Source organism: Megascapheus bottae, chromosome 6 (assembly GCF_031878675.1).
Source record: "Megascapheus bottae isolate mThoBot1 chromosome 6, mThoBot2.hap1, whole genome shotgun sequence".
Classification (NCBI taxonomy): domain Eukaryota; kingdom Metazoa; phylum Chordata; class Mammalia; order Rodentia; family Geomyidae; genus Megascapheus; species Megascapheus bottae.
In genome coordinates this window covers 50,317,572-50,330,698 of record NC_143514.1, presented here as the reverse complement: position 1 = coordinate 50,330,698, position 13,127 = coordinate 50,317,572, and the positions used below count along the sequence as shown (strand labels likewise).

The 13,127-nt window shown below is 40.1% G+C and overlaps 1 protein-coding gene across 1 annotated transcript in view; it reads left to right on the top strand.

The window, feature by feature from the left end:
• Zyg11b (zyg-11 family member B, cell cycle regulator) overlaps positions 1–13,127 on the top strand; it is a 44,218-nt gene that overhangs the window by 13,390 nt on the left and 17,701 nt on the right. Inside the window, exons 3-5 of the mRNA XM_090334824.1 lie at positions 3,274–4,028; positions 8,379–8,519; positions 10,811–10,987. Coding sequence (XP_090190950.1) covers positions 3,274–4,028; positions 8,379–8,519; positions 10,811–10,987 — 1,073 coding nt within the window. The remainder of the gene's footprint in view (positions 1–3,273; positions 4,029–8,378; positions 8,520–10,810; positions 10,988–13,127) is intronic.

Below are 13,127 nucleotides of genomic sequence, written 5' to 3'. Positions count from 1 at the left end.
GCTCTCAGTGAATGCAGTCCTTTGAGGAAAGATGAAAGGGAAGGTATACAAGTGGGGATATGGCTTTACATTTCTTAGCTGAAATTTCTTCACTTTTGGGCGGGTTGGTTTTATGTGGGTTGGTAGTGGGACTTGAACTCTGGGCCTGGGCTCTGTCCCTGAGCTCTTTAACTCAAGGTTAGTGGTCTACCACTAAGCCACAGTGCCACTTCCAGTTTTCTGGTGATTAATTGGAGATAAGAATCTCACAGACCTTTTTTATTGCCAGTCCTGGGCTTGAACTCAGAGCCTGAGCACTGTCCTTGGGCTTTCCTCAAGGCTAGAGCTCTACCACTTGAGCCTCAGCACCATTTTCGGCTTTTTTTCTATGTATGTGGAACTGAGGAATTGAGCCCATGTCTTCATGCATGCTAGGCAAGCACTCTACCACTAGGCCAAACCCCCAGCCCAGCTCTTCACTTTTAAAATGATGATATATGGGTGGAAATATGGCATAGTGGTAGAGTGCTTGCTTAACATGCATGAAACCCTGGGTTCAATTCCTCAGTACCACATACACAGAGAAAACCAGAAGTAGTGCTGTGGCTCAAGTGGTGAAATGCTACCCTTGAGCAAAAGAAGCTTAGGGACAGTGCCAAGGCCCTGAGTTCAAGCCTCAGGACTAGAAAGATCATAAACAAATAATAAAATAAAATAAAATGATATAGTTGATTGCATTTTAATATGCTGTTGAGTGACAAAATTGGAGAAGACAGTCTCAATGGATTTTCTTGCCTGGGCTGATTTTTGGCTGAAATGTGGACATTTGGGATACTATGTCTTATTTGTTTGTTTGTTTGTTTATGTCTCTGAATATGGAAAGCAGAGGCACTGCCTCATTAACGGCCGCAGGTATTCAGCTTCCATGTACTTCTGCTGACAACCTGTGTAAGGGCTACTCATTACTACTGTGTAGGAATTGAAATTCTGCCTCTCCTTTAGGACCCTACCAATACCTCTCTGAAAGGAATTTCAGTGTGAAACTTTTGCTTCCCAGTTGGCCTCCACTGACACCCAGTAGTTGAGAGGAGATGGTTTTATTACTCTTGGTTAGTTGTGAAAGTCCTCACTTTTCACTTAACTTCTTATTACACCCCCACCCCCCAACCTAGCAGGGAGCAGGAGGATCTCTTTACTGCTGGGTAGGTTTCAAAGTCTAGGTTCCCCAGAGGGTTGAAAGTGGTTCTTACCACCTTCTGACTACTGGGATTATAGGCCAATATCACCACCAGCTTCCATAGAATTATAATTGAGTATAGAGGTGTGTCTTGTTTTCCTTTGTATCTATAACACTTAATTATTCTTTTTTTTATTAAGCATTTTTTTATTGTAATTAGTAAAAGGGTTACATGATATTTGCCAGATAGAAGGTGCATTAATTCACATACATTGATACCCTTTCACATGTCTTGGTACCCATTTCCCTCCCCCCCCCACACCCCCCACCCACTTAATTATTCTTTACTTTTAGTGTTTGTTTAGTGACTGTTGAGTTGCCAGAACAATGAAACACCCTCACCCCAGACAAGAGTTTAGGTAATTTGAAAGACTGTCTTTAGAATAGCATTGTTCATTCTGGTCATATAAAATAATATTTACCCAAATGAACTCCAGGAAATGGAAACTAGAAGTGTTTTCTTTGTTTAAAAAAAAAGAATAGCACTGTCTAATAGGAGGGTTATTTTAAGCTTATTGATGCTTTATCTAATAACTGAGAAAGCTGGGGTATAGTTCAGTGGTAGCTTGCTTAGCATGCTTGAGGCTTAGGATTTGATCTTTTGCACTGTACAAATTAAATTAAAAGCAGAAATAGATGAAACTAATCTCAAAATTTTTTATTTAACCTAATATATTCAAGTTATCATAATTTCAACATGTAGTACCTGGAGTATGGCCTAGTTGTAAAGTGTTTTCCTAGCATGCATAAAGCCCTGGGTTCAACTCCTTGGTATCACATACACAGAGAAAGCTTGAAGTGGCTCAAGCGGCAGAGCATTAGCCTTGAGCAAAAGTGCTCAAGGACAGTGCCCAGGCCCTAAATTCAAGCTTCAGGACTGGCCAGAAACATTTTTTAAAAAGCATGTAGTTGGGGCCGGGAGTTTGGCCTAGTGGTAGAGTGCTTGCCTAACTTGCACAAAGACCCTGGTTCGATTCCTTGGTACCACATACATAGCAAAAAGCTGGAAGTGGTGCTGAGGCTCAAGTGGTAGAGTGCTAGCCTTGAGAAAGTCCAAGGACAGTGTTCAAGCCCTGAGCCCAAGCCCAGGACTGGCAAAAAAAAAAAAAAAAAGAAAAGCATGTAGTTACACACTGAGAGTTTTCATGTTTTATAATTCTATCTTCAAAATCTGGTGTGTATTTTATATTGAAAGCCTTCCTCAGAAAATTACTATGTCACTGTATTCACATTAATCTAACAGAAGAGGTATTAAGTGCTAGATCCTTTTAGTAAGGTTCAAATTAGGCTAGTGGTTTAATAAGTTCTAGGCATTATATATTTGCTAGATACATTGTGAATTTAAGTGATAGGCTAGAAATGCAGTGATAAGTAATCAAGTATTTTCACATTTTGACTTAAACCTTATTATGGTACATGAACTCTGTAAATCTATCAAGGTTCTGATCCATGGCCACCTTAGTATTCAGATAGGAGCTCAACCCCTATAAACCTCTTTATACTTTATACTTTGTAGGGCAACATGGCATAGAAAATCATGCCTTTGTTCTCTAGCACTTCAGCTTACAGCCCACTGTCAGAACTATTACACCGCCTCATATAGTTCTAAGGAAGGGCTACAAAATGTAGTTGTCAGCGTCTGGTAAAGTGAAAACCCAGTGTTAGTGGATATCATGTCTGCCACAGGCCTATTTGTGCCACTTGTTATTTCCATAATCTTGGAAAGCCACCTTTGTGTTTGTGTGGCAGGGGATAGGGGTGGTGGTGGTGGTAGTGATTGAACCCCAGAGCCCTGAACATGCTAAAGCAAGTATTGTACTAGTGAGCCTTATGCAAAGCCCTCTAGTATTAGAATTTTATTGTTCTTAATACTGAAGGTCTTGTGGTTTGGAAAGCCTCTTTTTGAGGTCCTGTAAATTATTGAAAATACTACACTCAATGAACTGTGAGCATCAGATGAGTTACCATTACACAGGAGAATTTTGGAAATAAAAATTATGATAGATATGTTAGCTATTGAAATTTCTTGAAATTAAAGTGCTGCTTATTTTCCCCAGGTTTACTGAATGATGGTACTGTAGGTATTTTCAGAGGCAACCAGATGCGGTTAAAGAGAGCTTGCATCCGCAAAGCGAAGATATCTGCTGTTGCTTTCCGGAAAGCCTTTTGCCACCACAAGTTAGTAGAACTTGATGCTACAGGTGTGAATGCTGATATTACCATCACAGACATCATCAGTGGTCTTGGCAGTAACAAGTGGATCCAGCAAAATCTACAGTGCTTAGTGCTGAACTCACTTACTCTCTCCTTGGAAGATCCTTATGAGCGATGCTTCAGCAGGCTTTCTGGTCTTCGAGCTCTAAGCATCACCAATGTTCTGTTTTACAATGAAGACTTGGCTGAAGTTGCCTCATTGCCAAGATTAGAGAGCCTGGACATTTCCAATACCTCCATCACAGACATTACTGCTCTGCTGGCCTGCAAAGACCGACTCAAGTCTCTAACGATGCACCACTTGAAATGTTTAAAAATGACAACTACCCAAATATTGGATGTTGTTCGGGAACTAAAACATTTGAATCATCTTGATATCTCAGATGATAAACAGTTTACATCTGACATAGCTCTTCGCTTACTAGAACAAAAGGACATTCTACCTAATCTCGTCTCTCTGGATGTTTCTGGGAGAAAGCATGTGACAGATAAAGCTGTTGAAGCCTTTATACAACAACGGCCCAGCATGCAGTTTGTTGGTTTACTGGCTACTGATGCTGGTTACTCTGAATTCCTGACTGGCGCAGGACATTTGAAGGTCAGACCTTTAAGACATATTTTCTCCAACTGAACAATGTCTTAGTTGCTTAAGACTCTATTACTAATGACAAATGTCTAATTATGTACTATGATTTTGAAAACACAGTTTTTGTTTTTTTTAGTGGAAAAGCTTGTATCAGGATCAGAGTCCTAATTGAAACCTCACTTTTCTTTGTTATATGTTATATATGACCCCAAGCAAGCTACAACATTACTTTTTTGAGTTTTTATTTTCATATTTGTAATGTAGACATCATTGCAGAATTCTTCTGAAGATTACTAATTGGAAATATAAAGGGCAAGTCATATAGTTTGTTCCAGATAAGCAGCATGACTTGTTTTAGTACCACACACACACACACACACACACACACAGTATTTTATTGTTGAGGTGATCTATGGAGGGGTTACAGTTACATTGGTCAGGTAGTAGGTATATTACTTTTTGAACATTGATACTCCTTCCCATGTTTTTCTCCCACTTTCCCTCCCCCACCCCCTGTAATATTTATATAATTGGAACTATTTAAACATAAACTTTTCATGTAGAGATAGTTCAGTACTTTAGTAAAGATATTCATTGTTAAAATGAATACCTAATTTGAGATCAAGTTCTCTGAGTACTCTCATTGTAAATTCTTTTTTTTGTCTAAAAAATTTATTATTATGAAGGTGGTATACAAGGGTTGTAATTACATAAGCCAGTAAAGAGTACATTTCTTTTTTTTTTTTTTTTTTTTTGTGCTGGTCCTGGAGTGTGAACTCAGCCTAGGTGCTGTCCCTGAGCTCCTTTTGCTCAAGTCTAGCACTTGTGCCACACCACTAGTTCTGGCCTTTTATGTGATTAATTGGAGATACAGAGTCTTATATACAGCCGGGAGTTTGGCCTAGTGGTAGAGTGCTTGCCTAACATGCACGAAGACCCAGGTTCAATTCCTCGGTACCACATACATAGAAAAAAGCCGGAAGTGGTGCTGAGGCTCAAGTGGTAGAGTTCTAGCCTTGAGAAAGTCCAAGGACAGTGCTCAGACCCTGAGCTCAAGCCCAGGACTAGCACAAAAAAAAAAAAAAAGAGTCTTATATACTTTCTTGCCTGGGCTGGCTTCAGTCTTGGATTCTCAGATCTCAGCCTCCTGAGTAGCTATATTTCTTTTTGGACAATGTTAATTTTTCTCTTTCTTTCTTCCTTTCTTTCTTCCTTTCTTTCTTCCTTTCTTCCTTCCTTTCTTTTCTCTCCCTCCCTTCCCCCCCTCTCTTTCTCTCTTTGCCAGTCCTGGCCCTTGAACTCAGGGCCTGAGCACTGTCCTTGGGCTTTTTCAAGACTAGAGCTCTACCACTTGAGCTACAGCACCACTTCCAGCTTTTTTTGATGTATGTGGTACTAAGGAATCAAATCCAGGTCATTGTGCATGCTAGGCAAGCACTTTACCAGTAGGCCAAACTCCCAGCCCCCAATTTTTTCTTAAAGAGTCTCATCAGCCAGGGACTAAAGCCTGTAATCTTAGCTACTCAGGTGGCTGAGATATGAAGATCATGGTTTGCAACTGTCCTTGGCAGAGAAGTCCATAAGATTCATTATAGTTAACAGCAAAAACCCAGAAGTGGAGCTATGACTCCAGTGGTACAGTGCTAGCCTGCGTTAGAAACTTGTGAGTTAGCGTCCAAGCCCTAAGTTTTACTGGCACACACAAAAAGGCATTTTGTAAAGAAATTTCAATTATGTGCTTTTATGTCATATGGTATGTATCATTGAGTATAGTTGAGTTTACTTTAAGCCTTTGTAGCATCAATAACAATGTCTGTGAAACATCAACTTTAGTACATCCATTCATTTCCTCAAAGCTGCATCTTCCAATAGGATCATTGTGTAATATGATTACTTGGTGTAACCATTTGATTATTTAAAAAATTTAAATTATCTTTAGTTGTACAAAAGGGTTTCAATTCAACAAGCCAGTTTTATCAGTAGAGTGTATATCAGTGTCACACTTTCCATCAAGCTCCCCCATATTTGCCAGTCTTACCCTGTTTGATTACTTTTGTGTTAGTGAGGGTGAATCTTTCCTATAATGAAATTATATCTCTTAGAAAAACATTTTTACATTTATTTTTTACTTTATTGTAAGTATGTGCAGATTTAAAAGTATAAGTAATGGGGGCTGGAGGTTTGCCTTAGTGGTAGAGTGCTTGCCTAGCATGCAGGAAGACCTGTGTTCAATTCCTCAGTACCACATACATAGAAACAACCTGGAAGTGGTGCTGTGGCTCAAGTGGTAGAGCTCTAGCCTTGAGAAAAGTCCAAGGACAGTGCTCAGGCCCTGAGTTCAAGCCCCACGACTAGCAAAAAAAAAAAAAAAGTGTAAGTTAACAATTGCATAGCTTATGAGTAAAAATAAGGTGACAACCCTGAGACTATCACTCAGGGTCTTCTGAGCCGTCATGTGCCCCCACCCTAACTCCTGCATAACTCCTTTTTTTTCTCTAATACCATTGGGGAAAGACCCAAAGGGTCTTTACTGAATTCAGATTCCTGGGTCCTTTACTTTAATTGGCTTCATAGGTCACTTTACACAACTCCTTTTTTCTTTTTTTTTTTTTTGTGCCAGTCCTGGGCTTGAGCTCAGGGCCTGAGCACTGTCCTTGGACTTTCTCAAGGCTAGCGCTCTACCACCTGAGCCTCAGCACCACTTTGAGCTTTTTTCTATGTATGTGATACTGAGGAATTGAACCCTGGTCTTTGTGCATGCTAGGCAAGCACTCTGCCACTAGGCCAAACTCGTGGCCCCCACAACTCTTTTTCTTCATAACACTGTTTGTCCTGACTTGAATAGTAACTGTGTCCTTGCATTTTTAAAAATAGTTAACTAGTTTTATGACCCAGCTTTTTACTGGGCATTTGGTTAGTCTTTCTCATTTAAACATTTTGTTGTGTCTTCTTCCCTCCCTCCTTCCCCCTTGCTGCTCCTAGGGCTTGAACGTGGCCTCAGAGTTGTTGCTGACATTTTTTACTCAAGGCTAGGGCTCTGCCACTTGAGCGATAATTTCACTTACTGCTTTTTTGGGGTAGCTCATTGGAGATAAGAGTCTCATAGGCTTTTTTGCCTGGCTGGCTTTAAACTGTGATTCTCAGATGTTAGCCTCCTAAGTAGCTAGGATTACATGAGTGAGCCACTGGCACCTGGTTTGGCATGTCTTTTTGTTTTGCTTCGTTTTTGCTAGTCCTGGAGACTGAACTCAGGGTCTGAGCTTTGTCCTTGGGCTTTCTCAAGGCTAGAGCCCTTCCACTTGAGCCACATCACCACTTCTAGCTTTTTTCTATGTATGTGGTACCTAGGAATCGAACCCGGGTCTACCACTAGGCCAAACTCCCAGCCCCTGGTATATCTTTTGAGTGTCTTGTAGTCCCTATTTCTTTCCTTTAAAATGTGTCCTACTTGGGGCACTAGTTTTATTACTTTTACAAATCATTTCCCCTTTAGTTAAAGTTGGTTACTTAATCGTGTTTTAATCATAGTGTATCATAAGTATATTAACTGGTATAAATGAAAAATTCCTGCATAGACTTAAGATTGAACAGAACTTCTTATAGGAGTTGATGAATCTGGAGAAATTAATGAATTTATTTGATAGATATTTATTAATTTATTTTTGTTGGACATGGGACTTGAACTCTGGGCCTGGATGCTGTCTCTGAGCTCTTCAGCTCAAGGCTACCGCCTTACCCCTTGAGCCACAGCGCCACTTCCTGGATATTTATTGTTCTGAACTAAGCATAATGCTAGCTGTTGAGGTGCAGTGGTGAGTGGGTCAGTCTGGTAGGAGTAATATGATAATAACCATGAAATCATGAGAAGTTTTGAGGGACTTGATTTATATTTGTATGCTAAGGAAGACCTCTTGAAAATGTGTTTAACGAGTTGCAAAGGACGAGTAAAAGTTAAGCAAAAAACGACAGGTTTGAGTTTGAGTAGACAATGTATATAATGCCCTTTTTTTAAAGAAAGAGGTTAGTTTATTGAAAGTGTAGAAGAAAACAATATAATATTGGGAGCTAGGGTAGAGGGTTCATTTTATCTCTTGCTTATGAGCCTAGTTATACAATAAGACCTTGTAACCAGTGTTAAGTATCTTGAGATTTATTTTAAGTATAGAAAAGGTATTTTAATCTATGGGCTTGTGCTAGGTTATGAGTCTAGCTAATAGACATCTTTTTGGGATGACTTCTAGATAAGCTGAAAAGTAATTCTTCCCATTTAATTCAAGCCTTACATAACTACTGGTGTTTAGATAAAGAAAGCTAGAGAACTGGTAATAATTCTGGGCACTAATCTTTTGATTATTTTCAAAGGTGTCTGGTGAAGCTAATGAAACTCAGATTGCAGAAGCATTGAAGCGGTACAGTGAACGGGCCTTTTTCGTCCGAGAAGCTCTGTTTCACCTTTTTAGCCTGACACATGTGATGGAAAAAACAAAGCCAGAAATTTTGAAGGTGAGAATAAGAAACTGATTGTGAAAATTTTGAAATGATCATCTTGGTAGATGATGATTTGGAAAGAAATTTTGCAGTTTGTTTGTTTATCCTGCCTGTAGCTTGAACTCAGGAACTAGTGCTCTTGCTCAACTTTTTTTTTTTTTTGTGGTTGATGCTTTACTATTTGAGCCATGCCACTCTTAGCATTTTGCTGATTTTGCTGGCTAATTGGAAATTAAGACCTCTCTCTATCTCTCTCTCTCTCTTTCTCTCTCTCTCTCTCTCTCTCTCTTTCTTTCTCCTTTCTCCCCTCCCCTCCCCTCCCCTCCCTTCTTCCTTCCTTCCTTCCTTCCTTCCTTCCTTCCTTCCTTCCTTCCTTTCTTTCTTTCTTCCTTCCTTCCTTCCTTCCTTCTTCTTTCTTTCTTTCTTTCTTTCTTTCTTTCTTTCTTTCTTTCTTTCTTTCTTTCTTTCTTTCTTTCTTTCTTTCTTTCTTTCTTTCCTTTGCCAGTCCTGAGGCTTGAACTCAGGGTCTGAGTACTGTCCTAGGGCTTTTTCTTCAAGGCTAGCACTCTACCGCTTGATCCATACCACCACTTCTGGCTTTTCTATTATGTGGTTTTGAGGAATCAAACCCAGGTCTTTGTGCATGCTAGGCAAGGCAAGCACTCTTATCACTAGGCCAAACTCCCAGCCTCTGAGACTTTTCTACTTGGGCTGGCTTTAAACAGAAATCATCTAGCCCTGGCTTCCTGAGTAGCTTGGATTACCCATGTGAGCTACGGGTGCTCAGCTTGACTTTTTCTTTTTTTTTTTCTTCCTTTTTTTTGATTGGTTGTGTGGTTTGACCTCTGGGCCTGGGTGCTGCCCTGAGCTCTTCAACTCAAAGGTAATACTCTAGTCCTTTGAGCCATAGCACCACTCCAACTGGAAGTTGGAGATATGATTTAAGTGAGAAAGTCCCAACCCTGAGTGAAAACCCTAAGAGAGTGCAAGTACAAGCTCTAGTAACCACCTCAAAAAAAGATGGGTGAATATTATTTTCTGTGTGCTAGTGATCCAATGATCCAAGAATTTAAAAAATAAGTGGGAGATCGGGAGTTTGGCCTAGTGGTAGAGTGCTTGCCTAGCATGCATAAAGACCTGGGTTTGATTCCTTGGTACCACATACATTAAAACAAAAAAGCTGGAAGTGGTGCTGTGGCTCGAAGGATAGAGTTCTAGCCTTGAGAAAGCCCATGGACAGTGATCAGGCCCTGAGTTCAAGCACCAGGACTGGCCAAAAAAAAAAAAAATGATGTGGGACTAGGAGGAAAGAGGAGCTATACCTATATCCTTGCATAGGCAAGAAAAGAGTGATCTAGCAGGGATCAACTTTAGAGAAAAGTCCAGAAAGATAAATTGTGATAATATGAAAGTCTGAAGGTTGGTAAGGAGATATGTGGGGTGGTCAGAATCTAAAGGTCTTTTTCAGGTTGCCTCAGAGTTTAATGTAGATGAATGCTAGATCTTCCTCTTATAGTGAGAATTAGGGAGAATTTCAAAGGCTTGGGGAGAAAGGAAAGGTGAGAAATTCTTGTGTAGTCCAGGGGAAACAGAATGGACTTTATTGTACTAGAACTTTAGCAGTATTGTCAAGGGAAAGGTTGGAAACTGAAAGTGAAATTTACATTTGATTTATTCTATTCAAGTCAGTGAAATTTTATTCAATGCGTTCTCTATAACAGGCATGGTTCTGGGTTTTAGGAATAAGAGGAGGAGAACCTGTGTAGAAAACATTCCTTGTTTGTATGTATGTATGTATTTATATTTTTTGCCAATCCTGGTGCTTGAACTCAGGGCCTGGGCACTGTCTCTGAGCTTCTTTTGCTCAAGGTTAGTGCTCTACACTTGAACCATAGCTTTACCTATGGCTTTTTCTGTGTGTGTGGTACTGAGGAATTGAACCCAGAGCTTCATGCATGCTAGGCAAGCACTCGACCACTGAGCCACATTCCCAGCCCATGTTCCTTATTTTATAGGAAACAAACAACTGGATACTTGCACTGACCAGGGAGGGGTAGTAACTATTCGTGAGTACCTGCCAATATCCTCGGCACTTAACAATGGAATAGAATAATAAAATAATGTTGCTAAGACTTTAGCTCCCATTTCCTGCATGAGGAACAGAAAAGTTTCTCTCTTTTTCCATTGTCCCCTACTTGAACCATATTATATTAAAATAAATCCCTGCTAAAACTTAAAAAAAAATAGTTGCTCTGTGAAAGTTTATATAGATAAGGTAAGTTAAGAATACTTTTTTTTTTTTTAAGCTTGTGGTGACTGGGATGAGAAACCACCCTATGAATTTGCCAGTGCAACTGGCTGCAAGTGCCTGTGTCTTTAACTTAACCAAGCAGGATCTTGCTGCAGGAATGCCAGTCCGGCTCCTGGCTGATGTGACACATTTGCTGCTCAAAGCCATGGAACATTTTCCTAATCACCAGCAGGTAAGTGCATTCAATTGTCCTTCTGTGTTCTTTTACTTACTGTCTCCACACAGTTCAATTGAATTGACCAAGTCTGGGAGTTTTAGCTTTTGGAAACTAATTTGTGGTATGAATAAAATAAGACAACAGAGAAATAGAAAACAAAGAAAGAATACTTTCCTGGGGATGTAGCTCAGTGATAGAGCACTTTTCTAGCATGCTCAGAGGTACTGGGTTCTATCCCTTGAAACAGGACAAAAAAAAAAAAGTACATGCCTTGCCTAAAAGCTTTCAAATCTATATATTATTGAACAGTGCAAGCCATACAAAATTCTACTTCCCCCTCAAAGCTGAGTTTGTGATACTTTGAACAAGTAGGCAAATAGATTTATTCTTTTTTTTTTTTTTTTTTGCCAGTCCTGGGCTTAAGCTCAGGGCCTGAGCACCACTTCTGGCTTTTTTCTATGTATGTGGTACTGAGGAATCGAACCCAGGTCTTCGTGCATGCTAGGCAAGCACTCTACCACTAGGCCATACTCCTGGCCCCTAAATTTGTTCTGAACTAGACACAACAAATGTTGGGATACAGAAGTCAATAAAGGCAGTATGTTTCTATTTTCTTCTTTATTGTGTTTGAATTTAGGGCCTTGTGTTGAACTTAGGGCTCTGCAGGTATGCTCTACCACTGAGTTGAAACACAGCCCTATGTTTTCAAGGCTAGGAAGGCTTACTCACAAATGTGCTTTTGTTCCTGAGCTAGGTTGTAAAGGACACTTAGGAAATTTCTAGGTAAAATAAGAGGAAGAATGGACTTCTCACACAAAGTAATTGGAATAGCATTATTGCCCTTTTTATTTCCATAGATCCTGTACAAATTCTTGCTTATTTAATGAGAAAAAAAAAAAGAGGAAAAAGGTAACATGGGAGGCAGACACCTCTTAACCATTCTGTAAGAACTTCCCTCAGGGGAGGGAAGAACAGAGTTTGTTCTATCACCTGACCACCAATGAGTCATATAAAACTTTGTGGCTTGTCTAGTGTCATATACTTGGGAGTTAATAGTATTTTTTCTTTTTGTAACATTCATTCTTTATGTAATCTCCATATATGTTTCATGCAAGGGTATTGTTTTTTTTTTTTTTTTGCCAGTCTTGGGCTTAAGCTCAGGGCCTGAGCACTGTCCTTGGATTTTTCTCAAGGTTAGAGCTCTACCACTTGAGCCACAGCACCACTTCTGGCTTCTTTCTATGTATATGGTACCGAGGAATCAAACCTGGGTCTTCATGTATGCTAGGCAAGCACTCTACCACTAGGCCAAACTCACGGCCCCAGATATTGATTTTTTATCAGTTTTTCTGTTTCATGACTAGCTCTTGTGTGAGTGTGTGCATGTAGGACTTTAACTTAAGGTCTCTAGTTTTTGCTCAGTTTTACTGCTGGTACTTTACCACTTGTGCCAGGCCTCCACTTCTGGCTTTTTGCTACTTACTTAAAAATAAGAGTCTCAAGAATTTGTCTGTCTGGGCTGACTTTAAATCTGGATCTTCAGATTTTAACTTCTTGGGTACCTAGTAATATACACAGAAAAAAAAAGCTATAGTGGCACTGTAGTTCAAATGGCAGAGCACTAGCCTTGAGCAAAAAGTGTCCAAGGACAGTGCCCAGGCCCTGAGTTCAAGCCCCAGGACTGGCAAAAAAGAAGTCTCATGGATTTTTCCTGTCTAGGCTGGCTCTCAGTTCTCAAATCTCAGCCTCCTAAGTAGCTAAGATTATGGATATGAGCCACTAGAATACAGCTGCTTTTTTTGTGTGGCTTTTTTGCAGTCCTGGGGCTTGAACTTAGGGCCTGGGCACCTTGTGCCATTTTGTGCTCAAGGCTAGCACTCTACCATTTGTGCCACAGGACCACTTCCGGCTTTTTCTATGTATGTGGTACCAAGGAATTGAACCTGGGTCTTCATGTATACTAGGCAAGCACTCTTACCACTAGGCCAAACTCCTGGTCCTTGTTTACCCTTCTTTAAATGGTTGCCAGTGGCTCATGCCTGATATCCCAGATACTAAAGAAGCTGAAATCTAAGGATCATAATTCAAAGCCAGCCTGTGCAGGAATGCCCATAAATAAACCAATAAACTATTCAGAAAAATCTGGAAATGGCAC